Genomic DNA, 23,511 nt, shown 5'->3' with positions numbered 1-23,511 from the left:
TCTCTGTGCTCTGCTGCTTTTTTAGCACTGATCATATGATCGGTAATTATCTGATTTATTTGATTCCTCTTCATTGCCTTTCCTCACTATCGGGTAGGTCCCTGAGCCTAGGGATGGTCTGTGCAGTCGGATGTTCGGGCCCAGCGCTCAGAACGTAAGGCAGCACCTGGGAGGCCGGCACCGAGGCGTGATCCGGGAGAGGGTGGAGGCCTACGCGGGCGCTGAGCGTGGTGGCAGCGGCGAGGGGAACGTGGCTCCTTTCCGCCAGCGCCGTCTCCGCCCCAATCGCTGGGTCGCGGGAGCCTGCGCGTCCGCCCCGCGGCAGGCAGGTGGCGCTGCAGGCCAGGCCCTGGAGTCTGGAAGCCGGAAGCGGCTGCGCGGTGCCGCTGCAGGGCCGGGCTGGCCTTGGGCGCCGGGGCCCCAGCGGGGTCCGCACCCACCGCGTCGCCACCGCTGCCGCTGTCTCCTGCCTCCCGTGCCTGGTCCAGAAAAGGGCGCCAAGGAGGCGTCTGAAAAGAGGGCCCCACGGATGCCCCCGGGACGAGTGGCCCCGGGCCCACAGCGAACATGGGCGTGCTCCGCGCCGGCCTGTGCCCGGGCCTCACCCAGAACATGGTTCAGCTTCTGCGGAGCCGCGGGATCAAGACAGGTGACCGCGGGCGCGCGCCAGTGCTGACCACACCGCTGGGCCTAGCGAGGAGGCCGGTTCCTGTCCTGGCACACCCTTCCCCTCCCTCCTCCGCCCACAGCCTCTGGAGAGCTCGGGAAGGTGGGAGTAGGGCGACCACGCCCCAGGAAGGATGGAACCCCCGCTGTGTCCCAGGCTGCACGCCAGGTCCTGCGGCTCGGCTTGTTCCCTTAGGCGAGGAAAAGTCCGGTGCTGGAGGCCCGAGGCCTCCCTTCCTGCGCATCAACCCCACGTGTTTAATTTGCAGTGGTGGACCTCGTTTCTGCAGACCTGGAGGAGGTAGCCCAGAAATGTGGCTTGTCCTATAAGGTGAGCTGATTATCTGCACGCTCCAAAACGGGGTGTCTCTAAATGCCCATCCCTGAGCAAAGGGTTTCCAGAGATTGCTAAGGGGGGGCTATGAGACCCTGGGATTCGCCCTCCCTTACCGGGTCACTGCAGAGTACTCTGGGCTGCTTGGGATGGAAGCGCCAGGGCCGCATCCTGAGTCGCCCCGCCCCTTCCGCAGGCCCTGGTCGCCCTGAGGCGGGTGCTGCTGGCTCAGTTCTCGGCTTTCCCCTTCAATGGCGCTGATCTCTACGAGGAACTGAAGACCTCTACTGCCATCCTGTCCACCGGCATTGGAAGGTTTGTGTGTGTACTTGGGGGAGAAGGTGAGAGGCAGGAGGACCGTGGCAGCCTCCAGCTGGGCTTTTGACGCTGGAACCTAGGGAAGGCAGGGTTTTTCAAACAGTGGTGAGAGCAGCGTGGCTGGATGGTCAAGACTTCTGAGTCCTCTTACCCTGTGACAGAGTTTCTCCAACTCCTAACATTTTGAGGTGTGTAATTATTTGGGGGGAGGGGAGCCGGTGACCTGTGCATAGTTGGATGTTTGGCAGCATCCCTGACCTCTTCCCATTAGATGCAAGTAGCACATCCCTTCTTCCCCAAAATGTTTCCAGCCCTTGCCAAATGACCCGCCCCTCCCACCTCCCGGAGGAGGTGAGAGGAGAGGGCAAAATTACCACTGGTTGAGAACCACTGTCCTATAACACAAGATGTCAGTATTTCATTGTTATTCAGCAGATCAGAGCAACTATTTTGTGGCCTTGTCTCCCCTTTCACTTAAAGATGGGGCCAGAGAGGCTCCTCACTCCCTCAAAAAACGCACATGTCTGCTGTGACTTTTCATCCAGTCCCCCAACTGATGCTCTCAGGGCCATCTTGGGGGATCACAGGGATCCTTCAATCTCCAACCTGTTTCTGGTTGCCCCCCACCCCCACCCACTCCGTCCCCACCCCAACCCTTATATGCTTCCCCTTTTCACTCTTTTCTGTAGTTCTGGGAGTAAAGCTCCCAGCCAATTTGGACAAAGGGCAGGAGAAGCACCCTCTTCCTCTCTAGACAGGCTTATGCTCCCAAGCTCTCCTGTCCCCCATATTTTTGCCTCAACTTCTGTGCCCCTTGCTGCAGCTACACTTCACATCAAGCAGGGGAAAGAATGCGCTAGGTGTTTTCTCCCTTTGCCTTTACCCAGCCTTCATCCCAACAGCCCATATGTCCAGCAAGGGGAGGAAGAGAGAATCCTTTTTATAGAATGAGTGGGAGTGGGGAGAGGCAGGGCAAGTCTCTGCTGCAGCCCCGCTTACTGGCCTCGGTTTTTCTCTTATTCCTTCTTACTGCCCAGTCCTCCAGCCTTGGGAGAAAGGATTGGGGACAGCTCATAGGCAAGGGGCAGAGTGGAAGAAGCGGTGATTTAAATTTTATTGCAGAGGGCTGATAAAATTCTGTATTTCAGACACACACAGCTGCAGTTTTCCCTCCCCGATCCTGGCTTGTAGCTTCACCGCCTGCTGTGGCCTGAGTGCTCATTGTGGGCGTGTCCATCTCTTGGTGGGGACCTCTTACCTCTCCACCTTCACCACCCATGGGATCTTTGCCTGGCTTGCCTCTCTGTGCCCTGGAGCAAGGCCAGTCCCTGAACTAAAACTCCATTCTAGTCTTGGGAAGAAGAGTTTCTGCTCCAAACTGGGGACAGGGTGGAATTTATGACTTGGGCCTCTCGGCTCTCTCAGTCCCCTTTTCTCCCCCATGCATTTCACTCCTCAGCCTTGGATCTGTGATCTCTGCTGCTTAACCCTGTCCTCTCCCCACCTCAGCCTTATATCCAGGCAGTAGGTCTGGGCGCCTCCCCTCCCTGGGTTGCTGAGAGGTGCCTTTCTTCAGAAAACCTTTGGGATTTGGATGTCCCCAGGAAGATGGAGGATGGAACACCCACTCTTGGGTCTCATCTTTCCCCTTGACTCTAAACTTCCCACAAAAATGTCTCAAAAAAATCTTCCTGAGACTTAGCGTTCTGCCCTACTCACTAATTGACAATTCTCTAAGACTCAAGTGGGGCGGATAACTGGGCATCCTTGAGGGGGCATTTTTGTGTCAGTGATGTATGGAGTCAGTATGATTGCCACCTTTGTATACTGCTCTCCGCAGAGAGGAATAAAACATTTCCTTTTCTAAAAACAAACCAAAGCAGGGCAGGACAAACATTTACTGAGTGCCTACTATGTGCAGCCATTGACACATAGTAAGTCATATTTATATAATCTCTTAAGTGACTCTGTGAATTAGTCATTATTTACCCCACTTGAGTTTAGCTCAAGAGGATCGAGGGGCAGAGGTGAGCGTCCAGCCCTGGGGCACTTGAGCCAGAATTTGGTGCATTCTCCATACTCTGCACCTGGAGGGGCCAAGAATACATTCTGCCGTGTTTGCGGAGGGGAAGAGTTGGAAGACAACGGGCTGCTTCTGGCCGAGGGAATCTGACCTCTCTCCTGGCCTGTTGGTGCAGAATTTGAAAAAGAACTCCACCACCGCAGAAGTCTTTGGATTGGTTTGGCCCTTGCTGTTCCCACAACACATTCTCTTGGCAAGGTTCCTACAGCACAGGGCTTGCTTCCCCGGCTGGGGGTTCAGGTCTGTAATTCATCAAGCGTTGGCTGAGTGCCTACAGGTGCCAGGTGCGTGCAGAGGATACCTGTTGGAGTGAGGCAAGGCCCCGGCACTTAAGGAGTGTGGGGTGTGGTGGGTGAGAAGAGCAGGTGAACACAAGAGAGAGGTGTTAGCACACATGGAGGCAGCGTCAGGAGGGGGTGACTGACCAGAAGCCAGCTTGGCCTTTGGGAGCTTATAAAACCAGCAGGTACAGAGGGAGAATTTAGGGAGCAGTCAGGTAGTAAAGTGGCAGGATTGCCACCACAGGGAGTCAGTGCAGGGGAGATCAGGTGGTTCCAGAAAGCTCTGTGAAGGAGGCGGACCTCAGTGAGGACCAGGTGGACATTCTCTGAGTGGTCGCCGGGAACCAGGCACCCTTATTCCAAGCTCGTTATTTCATCGGTCTTCACAACCACACGGAGCATGTTACGATGAAAGTCATCATCCTGTGGAGGAGGAAACTGGGACTCGGGTTGAGTGTCTTGCCCAAGACCTTGCAGCTAGTAAGTGGCAGACCAGGCCCCTGAAGTCACGTGTCATCCCCCTCAGTACAAGAACCCAGCTCGAACTGGTCCGCGCTTTTGGGGAAGGCTGTCTGGTGAAAGCGGAGGCCTGGGGTGGAGGTGAGCAGGGGCTGGGAAGGACATGGCGGGGGAGGGTGTGGGGCCCAGTCAAGGGCAGGGGACCCCAGGAGGCTTGTTGAAGAAATGTGATAAGCCTTCCTTCCAGGGGGGACATAGGTGAGATTCCAAGATGAGCCCACTAGGTTTCTAGCCTTCCTCACAAGTATTCTTTGGGTACTCGATGGACGATGGACGTAACTTGAACCTGGGAGGGGAGGAGAGTTCTGTAGTCAACAGCTTGGGAAATGCTGGTTCACCCAAATGAAGCAGATTTCCTTGTTGTAGACCTTCTGAGAGCCCTTAGTGCCGACGTGCGCTGTGAATCTTTACGAGGGCGATAGAGCGCATATTTCTTCTGATCAGGATCCCATTCTTCATGCCAGATTACCTACTGGGATAGAAAAAGGTAGATTTCAAGGAGTAAACATAACTGTACCTGTTTAGATGAATAACACATCATGGCTAATCACATCTTAAAAGCTTCAAGCTAAGGAATTTTTTTTTTTTTTGCATGGGGAGGTAATTAGGTTTATTTTTAGAGGAGGTACTGAGGAATGAACCCAGGACCCTGTGCATGCTAAGCATTCGTTCTACTGCTTGAGCTATACCCTAAGCTAAGGAATTCTTAAACTCAGCAGTAAAACAAACAATCCAAGTAGGCAAATGGGCAAAAGACATGGACAGACTGTATTACCAGAGGTTCACCATCATTAGTCATTAGGGAAATGTAGGTGAAACCCACAGTGAGATGTGACCACATAGCTCCCAGAATGGCTGAAATGAAAAATGGTGCTAACACCAAATGCTAGTGAGGATGTGGAGAAACTGGATTACTCACGCATTGCTAGTGGGAAAATAACCTAGCAGAGCCACTCTGGAAAACAGGTTAGTATTTTCTTATAAAATTGATATGCACTTGCCACACCACCCAGCAGTTGTGTTCTTGGGCATTTTTTTCCCAGAAGAATAAAAGCTTAGGTTTATGCCAAAACATGTGCACAAATGTTCAGAGCAGTTTTATGCATAATTTCCCCGAACTGGAACCAGCTAAAATGTCCTTCAGTGGGTAAATGGTTAAACAAACTTGGTGCCTCTGTACCATGGAATACTACTACAGGGGCTAATAATAATAATAATAATTAATAATACAGGGGCTGAGATGCAGAATGAGGAGGACCTTTGGATGGGGCGGCAAAGACCTCTGCAGAGAGGTGATCACCCAGAGGTGATCTTTAAGCTGAGAGTGAAAGGATGCGGTGCCTGAGGAGGAACATTTAGCCGGGCCCGCTCCCCTCCAAAGGAGACTCCATCAGGAGAAGCCTCCTGGCCAGAAATGTTAGAACATCTGTGGACCAAACAGTGCTTGGACGGAATGTCTTGCTTTTCTTCCTGGTTCCTACTTCCCTCCCATCCCCTTGGTTGATTCTCTTCCCCTTTCTCTGCCATCAGCCTGGACAAACTGCTCGATGCTGGTCTCTATACTGGAGAAGTGACTGAAATCGTGGGAGGCCCGGGTAGTGGCAAAACCCAGGTACACATGCGGCCAGCAGCAGGAGGACTGGGGGAGGTGGGTGCATAGCCCAGGATCCCTGGGGAAGCTCCTGCCGGGGTGCTGGTGATTCAGAGCTCGGAAGAGAGAAGCTGGGTGGTAAGGAGGAGGGCACCAACTTGGCCGACTCTTGTTTCTGGGATCTGGATTAGATTCGGTGGGAGCTCCCATTCTGGGCCCTCCTTGAGGGCTCAGATTCACCCAATTGCCTGTATCTGCTCAGGTGTGTCTTTGTGTGTCTGCACACGTGGCCCATGGCCTGCAGCAGAACGTTCTGTACATCGACTCCAATGGAGGACTCACAGCCTCCCGCATCCTCCAGCTACTTCAGGCCAGAACCCCAGACGAGGAGGAGCAGGTAAAGGGCAGGAGAGGGTTGGGTTCCTTTGAGGTTATGACACAGTAAGATCTCACTATCTGACATTAGAAGATTTTGGCCATTTGGGTGAATAGTCATTTCTGGCTTTGAAACTTGCTGTTCTGCGAATATTGCCTGTACTCTGCAAGCCTCCTCCATTATGACATCATCCCAGCTTGGATGCTACCCACACTGATGCTCCCAGGAAACCCAGCCCCTTGCATACCCTAATTCAGGGCTGCCAAACACCCAGCCTCTGTGTTTTCTACGCCATTTCTTGCCCGTGGCAGACATACTAATCAATCCTATTACTCCCTCCCACGGGCTCTGACTTGGCTTTGCAGCTCAGCACCCAGGCAGCCACCACGGTGAGAACTGGCCCATCAGACAGAGCCCATTTGCCATCCTGGACCTGAGTCCTGGCGTCTAAGTGCCTCTTCCTGCTCAGCCTCAAAAAAATCTCTCTTCATCTTGTGCAACCCCCTGCTCCTCTTCTCCAAAACCCTCCCTTCTCTTTCCTTCCCCTTCAGGCAGGAGCTCTTCAGAGGATCCAGGTGGTGCGTGCATTTGACATCTTCCAGATGCTGGATGTGATACAGGACCTGCGAGGCACTGTGGCCCAGCAGGTGAGCCCACTCTCCCGCCCCCTCCCGACTTCTCCCAGCTCGCTGGTGCTCAGGCAGGATTTGGTGCACTGATTTATATACTCTTAGGTTTGGGAGACACCTTAGAGAGAATAGTTTAATTCATCTTAAACTTTTTCTCTCACCCCAAAGCATGACATATTCCCACGGGCATACCCAGTATTATATACAAAGTAAGTCATTTTTACAAACTTTAGAATGTGTAATAGTTGAACAGATACTTGCTATAGGAATCAGCTGGTAATCACCCCCTGTGTGTTGAGACATGAAGTGAAGCAGTCCTGATCTAATCCAGCCGTCTCGTTTCTAGAGATGAGGAGAGGGGACCAGAGACATCTAGTGAGTTGCCCAAGGTTACTGCATATTTGAGATAAGAATGAAGCTTATAACTCAGATATCTCAACTCCCAGGTCAAAAGACTATATTTTTTACTCTAGGACCATTACATGGTATATAGTCTATTATTGCATAGGAAGTGACCACAAACTTAGGGACTTAAAATAACACATTTACTACTTTCCAGTTTCTGTGGGTTGGGAGTCTGGGCACAGCTTTTTCAGGTCCTCTGCTTACGGTCTCATCAGGCTGTAATCCAGGCTGTAGCTAGGCTGTGTTCTTATCTGAAGGCTCAGCTGGGGAAGGATCACTTACAAGTTCCCTCAGGTTGTCAGCAGAATTCACTTCCCTGAGGCTTCAGTTTCTTGGTGGCATTTGGCCAGAGGCCACCTTCCACTCCTTGAGACTTCCCATGGTTCCTGCCATGTGGCCCTTTCCATAGACAGTTTGCAGCGTGACCACTTGCTGCTTCAAGACAGCACAAGAGTGAAAGCAAAATGCAACAGGGGAGTTTACACAACATGATGTACTCATGGGAGTGGCAGCTCCTTTGCTGTATAATGTCATCTAATCAAGAGAGCAGTGTCCAAACATCTTTGACATTTTTGTCATCAGCGAGTCACAGGACTCCCCCAAAGTCAAGGGGAAGGGACCATGGAGGGCTTGAATACCTAGAGGTGGGCATCATGGGGTCTGTCTGCCCCTGGTGACCTGACAGCCCCACGGTTACAAGCATTGTGGGGTCTGTCTGCCCCAGGTGATCTGAAAGCCCCATGGTGACCTGATAGCTCCATGGTTTCAGCCAGAAATTTCACCCTGCTCTCCCAGAGAGTAAAGTAGGGCTAAGCTGATTTTAGTCTTTTCTGCCATGGTCTCTTAGACCAGCTGACGGCTGGCCAAGAGTCAGTTAACTGGACGATGAAGGGGGAGACATGTAAAAGACAGAGCATAGAAGCTGAATATCCAAGACTCGGCCAACATAAAGTGAAAAGTTGCAGAAGCAGATTCAGTGAATGAGTTGGGCAGAAGGAGTGAGGGAAAGCAAGGGAAGCATGGAGGACAGTTTAGGTCCAAGAAACCAAGAGGAAGCGAACACTGTGTCGAGACAGAAATGTACAGTTCTACCAGGTGTCTGTCTAGAGAGCCTGTATCTGGAACCTTTTTTAGATGTGGACGATGAGGCCTTCGAGGCATGGCAGAAGGAGACAGTGAGGTAAAGGGAACGCTCACGTCTTCAGCAGAGAAAGTGAGGAACTTGGGGAGTAAGAGGAGAGGGAAAAGAGGGGCCTGATTTTAGGGGGGATTGACCATAAGGAGAAAGATTCTACTAAGAAACTTCCTGACCATGGATCACAGGATCTGAGCAGGGATTTCTCAAATTTAATTATTGGAGGGTATGTGTGATGTCCTGTGGTTTAAACGCTCTCTGTCCACCCAAGTCTTCAATAAAACCTGTCACACATACAAACGAGGGTGGAGAAAAAAACTTAACTGAAATTCCATCATGCTTGCGCAGCTGTTTTTGAGCTGGGGGAGATTATTTCCTACCAGTTTCTGACAGAGAAGCAAGCTTGTCCCATACTGGGTGCCCCCCAGAGGCCAACTGGTTCATGTTCCCTGCTTCCCATCAACCCCTCCACCCCAGGTGAGCAGTTCTTCAGGGACTCTGAAGGTGGTGATTGTGGACTCCGTCACCGCGGTGGTCTCCCCACTTCTGGGAGGCCAGCAGAGGGAAGGTGAGTGGTGTGGCAGAACCCAAGGTTGCGGTCATGATCTTGCCTCCCAGCTCTGGAGTCCAGTCTCCGGCCAGCCTGATCCCCAGTGCCCTGCTGCCCACCCTCCCTGCTTTTTCTCCTCCAGGCTTGGCCTTGATGATGCAGCTGGCCCGAGAGCTGAAGACCCTGGCCCGGGACCTTGGCGTGGCTGTGGTGGTGAGGAGGCGGGCTTTGCCAGTGGACTGGTTTTACCTTTGGTCCCTGGGCTTCACCAAGTGGGGAGATGAGCTCAGTTTCCTGTTATAGCTCCTTATTTCCCTTAAACAGCAGCTTTTGAACCCTCAAAGTGGCCCTTTAGGAAAAGGTCATAGCCAGCTTCCCTGGGTCATCTAAAGCTCTGGACCACGAGGGGATTAGACCATAAGGGGATTGGGCCATAAATGGCCAAGGGATCAGGGACAGTCTTCTTTCTCTTTTTACTTCCTTTGTCAGGTTTACTGAGGTGTAATTCACACAGAGTGATTTTCTCCTGTTTGAAATTTGACTAATGGACATAGTTGTGTTTGGTCTTGTTACTCCTCTCAGTCAAGATACAGAGTATTTCTATCACTCAGAAAGGTCCCCCAGCCCCAGACCACCACCGATCTGGTTTCTGTTCCAATAGTTTTGCCTTTTCAAGAGCTTCATAGAAAGGAATATTTTGCTTTTAAAGTAACTTTCTCTGCTTATGAAATAATTTGTTTAAAATCTGCATGCTTCTCATAGAAGAGGGTAAAAAAGTTAAATATGAGTCAAATTTATCAATGTCCACATCCCCAGAAAACATATTTTTATCTCTCTCCATGGAATCTTTTTCTCTGAATATAGACACATACTTTTAACAGACTTTCCAACTAAACTGTAAACTTGTTTAAAAAAACCCAAAATTTACCATTTCCCATGTCTTTAAATAGATTCTTTAAGAATGCCTTTTTTTTTAAGAATGCCATTTTTAGCAACTACATATTTTGTTTAATACCTAAATCACAAGGGTCAACAAACCTTTTCTCTAAAGGACCAGAGAGTAAATGCAATTGCCCTTTCATATCCTCCGGTTGCCTATCCTCGGGTTCTGCATCCGTGGATACCAAGGGCCAACTACTACGCCATTTTATATAAGAGAGGAGCATCCATGGCTTTGGTATCCCTGGAGGTCCTGGAACCAAACCCCCCACAGATAATGAGGGGCGGCTATATTTAAGGCTTCATGGCCATACGGTCCATGTCGTAACTGCTCAGTTGCCTATGTAGTATGAGAGCAACCGTAGACAATCCCTGAACACATGAGCTTGGCTGTGTTCCAGTGATACGTGATTTTCAGACACCACATTTGCAACTCCTGATGTACCATGACACTCTGCTGCCTGGCTTGGGACCTTTAGATCATCACCAGTTTTTTCTTCTATTTAAATAAAACTATAATGAACATCCTTATACCTAAGTCTCTTTACATATCTCATATTTCCTCAAACTCCTAAAAGTATAATCAGTGAGTCAGGGACACACGTATTTTTAAGTGTCTAGATATGACATTGCTGAATTGTCGGCATGGTTTTACTTTTTGTGCACCCCCTGGCAGCGAAAGGGGATCTGTTTTCCTATCCTTTTGTTCTTATCCTGGGTCCCTAGGCCTCCCTCTCCTGACTATGGGACGTATGTGATCACCTGCTATGTGCCAGGCTCTGCCTTAGGCAGCAGGGATTCAATGATGAACAGGCCACATCCTTGCCTGGGGATGGGAGTAGGGGGCGCAAGGAGAACCTTAAGAGGATGTGGTGAAGCTGGGGTTTCTTACCTGAGACTAGCCTGGGCGGAATAGAGCTGACCGACCAGATTAGGACACCCCCCCTTTTCAAACTATCCCCCCAGCCATACACAGAGGTGCACTTTCTGACACAAAGGGGTGGGTGGACATGGTCTCATGGATGCCCATCTGCTGGGTTGGGGGTATAATAAGCCTAAGCAGACAGCACTGCTTATTCCCAGACACGTGCCCCATCCCCTTCTGTTGGAGTCAGGCCTGAGGCATTGCGGTTTAGTGGCAAGACCTATGCACAAGTCAGGGAGCCCAGGGTTCTAATTCCAGACCGTTGCTAAGTTATGGCTGCTAGGGGAAGTCGTTCTAGGCCTCAGCTTTTCCATCTGTAAAATGAAGCAGCAGGAGCAGATGTCCTCTGTACTAGCATTGCAGATCTATAAGCCTGTGATTCTTTCCACTGCAGGTGACCAACCACATGACCCGAGACAGGGACACTGGGAAGCTCAAACCTGCCCTCGGACGCTCCTGGAGCTTTGTACCCAGCACCCGGTTTCTCCTGGACATCACCAAAGGCACAGGAGCATCAGATAGTCAGCGCATGGTGTGTCTGATGAAATCTCCCCGTCTGGTGAGCCAGCCCCAGGAGAAAGCCAGGACTCTGGGCCCTTGAGGGTGGTTTCCATGCCTGCAGATGTCTCATTGGGGGATTCTTGGATGCTGAGACCCTGCAGCCAAAGAGGCTACCCACCTGGGCTGCTCAACCCAAAAACTCACACTTTGATCCTGTCTTCCAGCCAACAGGTTTCCAGGAGATGGTCGACCTTGGGACCTGGGGGACGTCAGAGCAGAGCCCACAGTTACAAGGAGATCACACATGACTGTGCTATTGATTGGGAAAGGGAGAGGCCTCAAGGCCCCCAGCCCTCCTGTGGAGTAATTGGGGGTAGCTCTTGGGGCTGCTGAAAAGCTCTCAGGCTGGGCAGACATCTCAGTCCTCAGCTCCTCTCTCTGGGAACACAGCACTACTGGTGAGAGAGGATGCTGTTGTGAAAGGGCCCAGAAATTCATGCTGGTACTAGGTTTTCTCCCCCTTGTTTCTACCACGTATGTTTCCAGTGGGAGCCAAGTTCACCTTGGCTTGGGCATCTCTGAAGAGGCACATCGGTGACTGGAGGGTGACCCTGTGTGTCACTATCATACCTGCGCGCCACCCTAACACAGTGACTGAGCCTGAGGCCTCTAGCTTGCCTTTGTTTCCCTTCTCTTCTATTTTTTTTGTCTCTGTTTTTCCATCTGTAAAATGGGGCTCCTTTTCCCTTAGCTCGATCTTTGAGTTACTGGGTAGAAGTAACCTTGTCAATGCAAAACTCTTCATTATCTGTGTCCCACCCTTAAAAATATAAAAAGGAAATTCCCTGAGCCCCAGAGCCATCTAATTTGCCCCCCTCCGAAGGTGGTCTTTTGGTTTCCCCCAGTGACACCCCAAAGAATGGTTATTCCTTTTTCCCCTCTTGCTGATTTAGTTTCACACACCTGTGTGCATCACCGTGCCTGAGTGAGACCACGAGCTCATTGCAGTCCCAGGGATATAATTTAACAGGAAGGGAAGATGTGACCTGCTTGCAGTGAGTCCAGCCACTTGTTTAACGTGCATGGTGCCCTGTGGGGCCCCTCCACAGTATAGTGTAACCAGAGGTGCTGAACCATGGCCTTGCCCATAAACAGACAGAGGAGAATTTGCACAGTAAATAGAGCCAGCTGGGAAAATTGATGCTGGCATAAATAATACATGGCAAATGTAGTCCTTTATGCAGAAATTCATTGCCTATGGCTCCAAGATGCAGTATAATTACCCTTCTCTTCCTGCCAGCTGTACCACAGCCTAGTGCCCTAGTGTATGAAATAAACCCCCTGTCTGTTATGGCATTGTGGCCATTCATCTGTGAGCTGTAACCCTGGCTGGGAGCACAGGAGGACACCAGGGAAGGGGAAATAAAAGTTGAAGGAGAAATGATCAGGAGTGTTTACTGACCATGGTTTTTTTAAAGGAGGGTCACCCTTCTCGGTTCGAGAGCCTGTTGTGTAATTAATTAGTTGTGTCTTGCCTGCAGGAAGCAGGGGTCAGAGTTACAGGTGGAGGGTACAACATCTAGAGGTGATGAACACAGCAGGAATAAAAGCAAACAGCATCGAGGACCAGGAATGGGTGACAGACTGTCCCAAGGGTACCTGCCTGAGTGAGGACAGGGTTGGTGAGCCTAAGACTGAAGGAACCCTGGCGCTGCTGCTTTCACAGGCCCCCTGGGAGAAATGAATCTTCAGCATCCTCACATCTTGAGCAGTCGGCACATATCTGCAACCATAGTAGGAAACAAAACATTAAGCTGGGAATGGCACATCCCTACTACTTGCACCATTTTGGGCATCCTGAGCCCACGCAGGCATCACCAATCGATCAAGCATCCACTCTGTGCAGAGCTTGGTGTCCTTTGCAGTTTTTCTCCACGTGGCAGTCCACACAGCCACAACCAATTAGTTGGCATTGGCGTTCGAGGTGGAGCCTGGTTGCTATCTGCCGTGCTTCCTGTGTGTGGTGTCAGGTGCCTCGTCCCTGACTCAGGACCCTAGAATATTGTGGCCTGAGAGGCCTAGAACGATCTTATGACCTATCCTCTCACTTAGTGGAGAAGGAAACTGAAGCCCAAAGAGGAGAAATGACAGCGCCAGTGGCAGAACAGGGACTGGAACCCAGGACTCCTGATTCCCTGGCCAGGACTCTGTCTTCATGCTTCCGCATGGCGCAGTTCTATCCCCAGTGAGCACTTACTCCAGCTGAAGATGCCATAGGCTCACCCGGGAGGCCTTTCTGGCCACGGAAAGATGCCCCATTCACTGCTGCTCCAGACCACCCATGACGTTCCTGTGGGACCTTGCCTGTCCCAACCCACTCCCTCCTGGGCCTTGTCTCAGACCAGGGCTTCACCTTGCCCTTGTCCTGGTCCCGCACACTCCACTGCGGGCGAACCACACTGCCGGGCTCTCCTAACAGGCCTCAGGCCAGCCTGGCTCTCCTGCCCGCGTGCCTTTTGCTCCCTTTGCTTCTGTGTCTGCCTCCACCCACTCAGAGTCTGGTGCATACCCATCCTGACATCCACCCTTGTTTACGTCTCAGCTGTGGTCTAGATAGACATCATAATTCCTCCTGTACCACTCACTCATACTTGTCTTACTTGTCTGCCCATGAGCCCACGACACACTTGAAGGGTTCTCATGTCAATGTTTCTTTTGTTCTTTCCACAGTGTGGGAGCTCAGTAATTGTTAAATATACAAATGTGTGGGCTTTAATTCATTTTAAAGATGGCAAAGGAAGAACACAATGTTTTCAACATGATCCTGTCATTGAGTCCTCAGGGTGTCTTTCTTACATGTCTTTTTATACAGGACTGTTTTATGTTCTTGGTTTGATACTAGAATTTAATGTTGAGTCTCTACTATGTGCTAGCTTTTAAGTCAGGCACTTGAACTCCCAAGTCTGACTCAGGCTAAAGGTCCATGTATCGTGGCTGCTCTCTGCTGCAAATAACAAAACCTGGCTTAAAGAGGCTTAAACAAGAAGAACATTCATTGTCTCTAGTAACGTGAAGTCCAAGGTTGACTCATTCAGAGTTTTGTCATCAAGGGGTGTATAGGGTCTTTCCATCTTTCTACTCTGTTCTCCTTTTGGGTTGGTTTTTGTCTTTGAGCTCGTTCTCATCAAAGCCTGGATGCAGCCATTCTGAGCATTTGTCCAGGCAGGATGGTATCTACAGGCAGGAACATGATTACCTCCTTGTGTCCTTTTAAGAACCAGGAAAACTGAGAACTTTTTCCAACAAAGCAGATTTATACATCATACTGCACTGGTGCAGAATTGCTTCATGCACCCACATTTAACCATGGCAAGGGAAATGGAACCACTGTGACTGGCTCAGACCAATGGAGAAATAGGCATGGAGCAGGGGCTGGAGACACATGGCCATCAGAGGGAAAGGGGGTGCTATACTAGAAAAGACGGGGTGTGCGTGGAGGAGCTCGATGGTGGGTGGGCAACTAGTGTGTGCCAGAGTCCAGGAGGCAAGTTCATCCAGGCTCATGTGTGCTTAGGTCCTTTTCGTCCACATCTTATTTAGACCTTAGGAAAGCCTTCCATCTTATAGACAGTAAATGGGAATCCAGTGAGGTTAAGGACATAAAGCTAATAAGTGGACAGCACCAGAATCCACGCTTGAATCTGTCTGATTCCAGACCCTACTTCTTTCCATCCCCATGCTGCCTTTGGCTGTGAATATGTAAATATTTCAATTAAATTATTCATATTTTCCCCTGATAGCAGCCAAGGCTACCTGTCCCAACCTCTTTTCATCTTTGTTCACCATGAAAGCTGGACCAGAGATCTACTTTCTCAGTGCTTTCCAATTTCCCCTGCAGAAGTTATGAGAGAATGACAAACACTCAAAAAAGGGAGATATCATTTCTATTAAAGTGAACAGGAGGTTTGGGGGGAAATAAAGCTGAATAAAAAACAACAGGGTTTATGCATCCCTGAGATGTGAGCCAGGAGGAGATGAGGGATTTAGATGCACACCCCAACCAGGTTTTTACTGTGCTCCGGCACGGAGTTGCACTAGGGAGAGTTAAAATGGTTCAATTACTTGGGGATAGGCATTGGAGAAGGCTCTGTGATGCGTGGAGTTTAAATTACAGTTAGGTAGATTATTCACCCAAGCTTACCCTCAAAAAGGTGTTTCTCCCACGTATTCCTGTCTTATTGCACTGGCTAAACTAACTCCTGGTGCTAAGTTGAAAAGAAGTAACAAAAGCCATCATCCCTGTCTTGTTCCTGACTTTAGCAAGCTGTTGGCCAATATATGATAACTAAGTAAGATGCTGTAGGTTCCCTGTAGTTACCTTTTATCAAGGTAAAGACCTCATTGTGTTTCCTGTCTATCCTGGAGAGGGAGGCCAGGTACTGGCCACTCCCTTTGACATGCGTAAAATTCTCTCTCCCAGCCGGTGGAAGGTCCATGCATCCCAGAGGTGTGCAAGTGCACATCGGCTGCTGCACAAGCTTGACTCCTTTGAACCCTAGCTCTTCCTGCCTCTCTAGTTTCTGGGTGTAATAGTCTCAGTATAAGCCTGGGTTTTGCCAGAAGACAATGAGCTTATTCTGAAAAGGATGCAAAGTCAAGGAACAAGATTTATATCTCATTTACTTCGGTCTCAGCTGACACTGTATGTCCTTGGATGAGTCACTTAGCCTCTTTAAGTTTAGTTTCATCGACTGGGAAATGGGGAAAATAATTCCTGCTTCATAGAACTGTTTTCCAGCAGTATAGCTTATGTTAAACACCAAATACTTCCCTAGGCATATAATAACTATGCAATTTTGTATCATTGTAAGGCCCAGGATGCCTAGGAGAAACTGGTGACAGCTTCCTTATGTTCAGGCATGGCTGCCTTCATGATAGTGTGACCAGTGCAGCTGCACAGAGCCCTGGGCTTAATTTAATGGTCTGCTGTTGCCATCCTGAAATTCTCAGTGCTTTTGAACAAGGGCCCAACATTTGCACTGTGCCCTGAAAACTTTGTAGATGGTCATGTCTCCAGGAATGAGTAGAATTCTTGCATTGGTCCATCTTTTTGGGAAACACCCTGCCACTGATTTATTAATAATTCCCTCAGAGGATAACCTCCCATAGAAAAATTGGGGTTAGCATCCCATGTCTGTTTATTGCTAACTGTTCCATTCTGGGATAACCTACACAGCCTCTCTCAGAAAGGAATACTTTGTGTTTTACAAAATTTGTTAGGTCCAGAGAAGTTAAGAGGGGGCTGGTGAAGTGGACTGATGATTTGGGATTTGGAATCGGGAAAATCTAGGTTCAAAATGCTGCTGAGTCCTTTCTAGCTGAAGTACCTGGACAAGGGAATGTCTCTGTCTTGTTGGTAACATATACGTTGCAGGGGAATTTCACTCTCTATATTGGTAAAATATATGTCTCAAGGGAATTAAACATAATTTATGTAAAGTGCCTTTCACAGAGTCTGGCATATAGTAGGTGCTCAATCACCATTAACTCTTCTGGCTCTTAACCTAAAGTAACAAAAATCAGGGCTCTAGGACTTAAAAGCTATGCTACTACTAACAAAAGAAATAATACGATTCTTTTTTTTTTCACTGCTGTTTGGGGAAAGGCATGTGCTTCATAAATATGTATTGGAAAGTACTTAGCAAATGAATAGAAATAATAAAAATATGTCAAAATATACAGCTCCTATAAATATGTCACTTGGTAGACAAATTAGTGTTTTATTACTACTAAATACTATTGCTTGCTGAAAAGGATTTCAGATTACTTCCACAATGGGTACATCATTGAGTGCCTCTGTGGAAGGGCACCATAAAGATGAAAAATAGTGATGTGATAGTGTTGAAGGTGGAGAAAGGAGGAGTGTGGGTAAATGCAGCTCCGAGCCCTCCTCGATTTAGTGATGTGCACATTATTTAGCAGCATTCCAGTGATTTAGCTGTAATATGGACCACAGGGCCCAGAAAAAATGATTTCCACAGGATGTCATGAATTCAGACTCCAGTTATTAGGCCAATCAGTGACTTAAGTGCCTCCCTTTCAGAACTGAGCACTTAGTTTGGAAACTCAGCTTACGAAAAGACATCTCTGGGTCTCACTCCCTCCTTGTTCTGGGACTATTAACTTTCTATGACTATAATTAACACTAAGAGAAGGAGAGATTGGGTGGGGAATGTTGGGCCTTCATCACAGGTCACAAATGCCTTTCAGAAATAAGGGAGGATGAACAAGGGCCTGGCATCTCAAGAGAAAAGGAGTCAGAGAGCGGAAAAGAGAAGACAATAGATGCCTGCCTGGAGAGAAGTAGAGAAGACAGGGACTTGCATCAAGAAAAGTTACCAAAATAGATATATATGAAAAAGATGGGCACATAAAATTCAGGGGCGGGAGGCCTCTAGCAGGCCAGTCTTTCCATGCATTCCTCTTGGTGGAAAGACCTGGTTTCAAATTCCAACTCGGCCTTTTCCTAACTGTGTGGCTTTGGGTAAATTACTTAACCTGCAGATCTTCATTAGTAACGTGGGAATAATAGTACTTAGTTTGCTGGGTTATGAAGATTGAAACTAATACATGTAAAGTGACAGAGTCTGCATGTATAAATATTATTTTCACTTTACTTTTCCTTGTGATATTCCTTATTTTAAAATACAAGTGGAAAAGAATCTGAAAAAGTACACATATGTATGTGTATAACTGAATCAGTTTGCTGTACACCTGAAACTAACACAACATTGTAAATCAACTATAGTTCAATTTAAAAATTTTTAGAAAGATGCAAATTGCTCAGAGCAATTCTAGGAGGTCTCGATAGGAATCTAAGGTATAAAAAAATTAGGTGTCACTAGACACCACCAGAAGAAGGATTTGAACTGACTGTATTATTTTCTTTCTTTCTTTTTTTTTTTTAGGGGGGAAGGTAATCAGGTTTATTTATTTATTTTTTAATGGAGGTACTGGAGATTGAATCCAGGGCCTTGTGCTTTCAAGGCAGGCACTCTACCACTGAGCTATACCCTCCCCCCGACTATATTATTTTCACCAGTAGGCATTGTATTAGCCCACGCTGGGTAATGATTTCCCAAGCAACTCTAGAGCTTTATAGTTTACTAAGCACTTCTATGTGCTTATTTAATCCTCTCAACTGGCTTCATACCAACCATACCAATTTCTTCAGGGATGAGGAAATTGGAGTTCAGAAGAGTTGGGCCTTCCTCTGAGCAGTTTCTCACCTTCTTAAGGTGAAACTAGCTAACCTTGGGGCTTAGACTGGGAAATGCTCTGCGAGGGAGGTGCCAGAGAATGGGACAAACATGAGTTTCGATAGCCTACGTATCTAGCTTCTAACACCTATCAGCTATGGGACTTGGAATCAGCCAGTGAAGGGCCTGGGTTTCTTCCATAGTAATTTAGGAGACATCACTGGCTAATGGCCACTGTTGTGCGGAACAATGAGCTAGGACGGTGAGGCCACTTTCAAACTTTTATTATGAAACAGATGTTACTGGACTCGCCGAGGGTCACCACGCTGGACCACAGACCGAGACCCTCGAGCTCCTCGCGTGGAGTTCGGTGACCAAGGCAACAGGAGCAGCGGACGCCCTGATTTTAGGGTAGGTACCGACTCCTCACCCGGTTCAGCCTCATACGACCCCGCCTCCAGCGACCTGGGCTCCGCCAGGGGGCACGCGCGGAGGCTACGCTCTAGCCCGCTGCACGCCTCACCCCTCTCTATGGTGGCTCAGGCGCGGCGGGAGTGGAGGCGCCCTCCCGAGGGGGGCGGGGCCACGCCGGAGGCGGGGCCGCGTGAGGGGCGGGAGCGACCGGGCCCGGCGGCAGGGGATGAGGTTGGGGGGGGCAACTTCCTGGGGCCGCCCGTGAGGATGTCGCGACCGCCCCCCGGTGCCCCTCAGCCCCCAAGACGTCGCCGCGGAGGAGCCCGCAGCCCCCCTGCCTGAGGCGTCCGCGGCCCGGATCCGGCCCCTCCCCTCCCCTCCCAGGTGCGGGTCGGGCAGGCGGCGGCGGCAGGTGAGGAGGAGGCGGCGGCGGCAGGTGAGGCGGCGGCGGCGGCGGCGCTGGGATCCGCGGGGCGCCCGGCCTGGGGTGGAGTCCTGGGGGAGAGCGGGGTGGGGGGCGCTGCTCGGCCTCGGGTCTCACCAGGCTGTGGTCTGGGGGCGCCTCCTTTTTCCCGGGCGCGGCCTGGGACTTCCCCTGCCTACAGGGGATGGGGGAAGCCCTGCCTCGCTGGAAGTCTGCGCATTCGGGGTAGCCCGCACCTGTCCCGTTAAAAGTCCGCTCAAGGAAGGGTTTTCACCTGTGGGGGCAGTAACTGGAGACGTTATCTTCAGAAATCCCCACTCGCCCTGCATATCAGCGGGTTCACTTGGTTTGTCGGGGAAAGGTGCAGCTTTACTGCAGAGGAAACTGAGTCAGGTACGGGGCTGCCTGCGTCAGCATTTAAAGGAACTAGCCTGACCCTGCTTCCTAGTGGAGGAGGCCAGAGGGGTTCTTGGAAGAAGGACGCGGCTGGAGTTTGGAGGCTCCTTGGAGAAGTTTGGGGATGTGGTTCTCCCGCATCCCAATCCTGCCCCGCGCAGGGTCCCGTGTTCCATCTTTTGGGAGTTGTCCTCTGTTCGTTTGAGGTGATGTGTGCGAGGTCGCCAGTGGCTAAGACGGACAGGGAAGTGGGGCCTCTGCAGCCGGCTGCCCACGCGACACTTGACCAAGCTTGGGGAAGTATGCTAGACCCGGGGAGCCAGAGCGTCTCAGGCATGTCTGCTCAGAGCCTGATTTCAGGCTGGCAGAAGATAGAAACAACAGTGTATTTTCTCCTTTCTGTTGGTCTGGCATTTGTTCTAGGGGAAAAACTGCTTGTGTAATCAAGGAAGAGTGTACCGTGCTCCTCCCAGTCTACCCCAGGGAAGAATTATTGTTAGCTTGGAAATAGGGCTTTGCCCACAACGGCCACTTTGCACCCTGGCCCAAGGCCACAGTGACGAACGAGTGATGAACAAACACTCCCAGGTGCATGTGGCCTTCTAAGAAAGTTAAGTTCCTTGCCCATCCCTTTTACAGGTGGTTTAGAGGACAGAGAAGACTTCGTGTTACCCCTGCTGCTGCAACTGTTTTGGGAGCACTTGTGGTTTTCCCAGTGACAGTTCACGTTCCTGAGATGTGGCCAAGGTTGTCCACTTCTTGGAACATTTTTCTAGGAATGGGAGTAGGCAGGGGGCATGGTGCTGGAACGAGTTTGCGTACAGAATTCTGGGGTTGGGAGCTGGTAGGGATCCTTCCTTTCATTCAGAGGGTTTTAGGTTTGACAACTTTTTTATCCTGATCGCATTCTTTATCACATTGAAGGAAATAGATGATGGCAATATTTCTGACTTACGGCGTATTTCCTAATAATTCGGGACTTCAGAGTACAAGTGATAAATTATGTGTTATAGATATGTTATTTTCTTAAGTTTGAAAATTGTGTGTAACAATGGCAGATTGATGTGGCAGACCTAACTAATAACTTGATTGTGCGGGAAGAAAATGTCCATGTAATCTAAGATACACACACACATTTTAATGTCTCTATTTAGTTAGATCAGCCCACTGAAAACTTTGATATTGATCAGGAAGACAACTATTATCCTCTTGACTGTTTACCTTGGGATCAAGAGTTGTAAATCTTCTAAATTGACTTAATTTAACCAGTTGCTAAAATAATATGCATCAAAAGAGAGCTGTTCTCAGAAAGGTTGGGAATTAATTTGTTTTCAAACTTTCTCAGGGCCAAGCTAGTTGACATAACTCTGCTTAGCACCATCTAATAGGAATGCCTCTTTAAGGGCTCTTAAAATAGCAGTGGAAAAAGCATTTTCAGTTACCAGCATTTAAAAAGACAAAGCAAACAGCAACAATAACGAAAAAGGGCAGTTTCTTCCCTAATTAACGTGTTCATTGTGATGTTTAATACAGCCACACCCGTCTTTAAGAATGTTGTGCCTAGAACTTTCTGAAAACATAAACCTAAGGAGTGTCAGGGGGACTAATTCCACCTTCATTTTTTAATTCTTAAAATAGAACCTTTAATACTGCTATTGTTTTAAAGATAGATTAGAGACTTTTATATTAAACTTGTACTGGCCGTAGTGTTTATGTTTTGGGAGGAAAATTTAACCTCTGCACCTTGGATTCTCATAATCCTTGCAATACAGAGCTGAGTTATAATTTGGAGTTCAATGAGACTATAGTTTAAATTGCTGTTGGTGAAGTTTCAAGGGATGAACTGCTTCATCATTATTGTTTGATAATGGTTACTGGTTGGTAATGGTTACTGGTTATTATTTTTGTTTGATTACTGGTTATTGGTAGTCATTACTTGTGTTTAGGTAAGAAAGGTTCTGGCAGTTTTTAAGGACAATCTTTATATCCGAACATAAATTCCCATTCCTTCAATAGAGAGAGGGTGTGTTACTTTCTTGTTTTGTAACTTTATATTGTTGATAGTTTTAAAATCCTAAAGCGAATTGGGCTCTTAATAGGATATCCTCTTATATCTCACATAGAAGCCTTCCTGGGTAGGTAGGAGTCATTGACCTTAGGTGTTGAAAGACCTCAGCTCTCAGAGTTTCCAGGATTTATCAGTTGCCATGGTCAGGATGGTGGTTTTATCTAATCCTGTGATGCCATTCTTAGTTTAAACCCATTATCCTCCTTTATCTTCATTAAGACTGTCATGAAGTTTCTCTGCTTTCTCTAGTTCAGGTTGAATATTCCACATTTTTGATGCATCTGGACTTGTTAACGTTCTGGATTGGAGCAGTTGGTTAAGAGAATCTGCCTGTTTTTAAACATTTTCCTTTTTCAAGGCAAGCATAAAATCTGATTTTCCTCTGGGGAAAAACCAGCTCTTTAAAAATCTGATGGGAAAACAAAAGCTGGTTTTTCCAGCTTTCTACCAATATGAAACCTTTCCTTCCTTTCTGGTTTTGCCAGTACAGTGACTTGTGACTAGTTGTGAATGATGAACCAGAGGCACTGGCAGATCCCAGAGTCTCCTGAATCATCAAAAGAAGGTCACCTTGCATTCAGTGCCGCTTTTTAGCCTTTTTAGTGTGTCTTTTTGCAAGGAGTTCTCCAAAGCCAGCCACTCCTTAAAAAGATTTGATACCTAGCAATTTGCAACTGAGTCACTGAGGGGGTTCTTTAAAAATACAGATTTCCCAGCTCCACCTCGTGGAGATTTTTTTTTTTAGAGTGAATGAATGATGACCGAGAATCTACATATTTAAAAACCATTCTGGGCACCTACTTCCAAAAAGCTCCCAAAGTGATTCTGATCTGTAGCCGGGTTTGGGGACCACTGTTGCATTGCTTTGAAATTCTTTATAAATTGGTAGTCCCTTTAAAAGCATCATTATGTTATTCAGGATGTTTGATTCGCTAGAATAACCCATTTCCTAATCATGACAGATAACAAAGAGCTTTTATAACTTTCATGTAAATTACTTTACAGAGAGGCCCCCTCTGCTGTATTATCTATCAGGAGTCATGAGGGAGGGTTGGTGAAAGTAGCTTCCTTTATTTCCTGAGTGGACAAATGAATGATAATGTGGAAACCACTGGAGGTCTGAATGGGTAGTCAAATGTAGTTGTGATCAGTGTTGGGTAGGAGAGCTGCCTGGGAATTCTGTGTATGTGGGATTTAAAAATAAAGCCAACTTGCCAGATGTTTCATCTCTGCATAGCTGAAGCACTTATTGAAAATAATGGATGCTTAATAGGCAATAAAATTTAGTCACAGGTCTTTTGCTGAGTTCATGGAAGTTAGAAAAATTGCTGAAATACAGAACCATCTGTCTTAAAGCAGAATGGGGGCACTAAATATGTTATTTAGCGAATTGAATTTAGGAAAAGTGTAACGACTTAGGAAATAAACCTGTTTTTGAATCCCAGCTCATCCACCTCCTGGCCTTGCTACTTTAGACAGGTTACTTAACCTCTGTGGGTTTTTTTCATCTGCTAACTGAAAATAATACCTGGTAGCATTGTTACGTGGATGAAAAGAGGGAAAATCTGTCCTTTGTACATTGTACGGGACTCAGTGAAGGTTCTCTTCTCCCACTTTCTCATAGGATTTTTATTCTGTAGGCTTAAGATGTCTTTCTAAATCCACCCTTCTTTCTGTTTCTTTCCAGGAATATCTACT

General features: G+C 48.3%; 2 protein-coding genes across 4 annotated transcripts in view; both read left to right on the top strand.

Annotated features, from left to right (window-relative positions):
• Positions 1-379: 379 nt before the first annotated feature.
• RAD51D (RAD51 paralog D) lies at positions 380-12,697 on the top strand. 2 transcript variants are annotated; one of them, XM_032457750.1, is made up of 10 exons: positions 382-649; positions 936-997; positions 1,197-1,315; positions 5,732-5,813; positions 6,055-6,189; positions 6,720-6,815; positions 8,815-8,905; positions 9,030-9,100; positions 11,146-11,310; positions 11,477-12,697. In XM_032457750.1, the coding sequence occupies exons 1-10, from the start codon at positions 568-570 to the stop codon at positions 11,558-11,560; spliced, it is 987 nt and encodes a 328-aa protein (XP_032313641.1). In that variant the 5' UTR covers positions 382-567; the 3' UTR covers positions 11,561-12,697. The 2 variants fall into 2 exon arrangements, with proteins under 2 accessions (XP_032313642.1, XP_032313641.1); XM_032457751.1 differs by lacking the exon at positions 9,030-9,100 and having other exon boundaries at positions 380-649.
• Positions 12,698-18,899: 6,202 nt separating this feature from the next.
• The window catches only part of RFFL (ring finger and FYVE like domain containing E3 ubiquitin protein ligase), a 63,726-nt gene continuing 59,114 nt past the window's right edge, over positions 18,900-23,511 (top strand). Inside the window, exon 1 of one of the 2 annotated variants that reach the window (XM_032457746.1) lies at positions 18,900-18,922. The gene's annotated coding sequence lies outside the window, so the exon portion shown is untranslated. Of the gene's footprint in view, positions 18,923-19,105; positions 19,362-23,511 lie in introns of those variants that run through there. The other variant, XM_032457744.1, reaches the window with a different exon arrangement.

This window comes from Camelus ferus, chromosome 16 (genome assembly GCF_009834535.1).
Source record: "Camelus ferus isolate YT-003-E chromosome 16, BCGSAC_Cfer_1.0, whole genome shotgun sequence".
In the NCBI taxonomy this organism is placed as follows: domain Eukaryota; kingdom Metazoa; phylum Chordata; class Mammalia; order Artiodactyla; family Camelidae; genus Camelus; species Camelus ferus.
The sequence above is the reverse complement of the archived record's forward strand: the minus strand, read 5'-3'. Positions and strand labels throughout refer to the sequence as shown.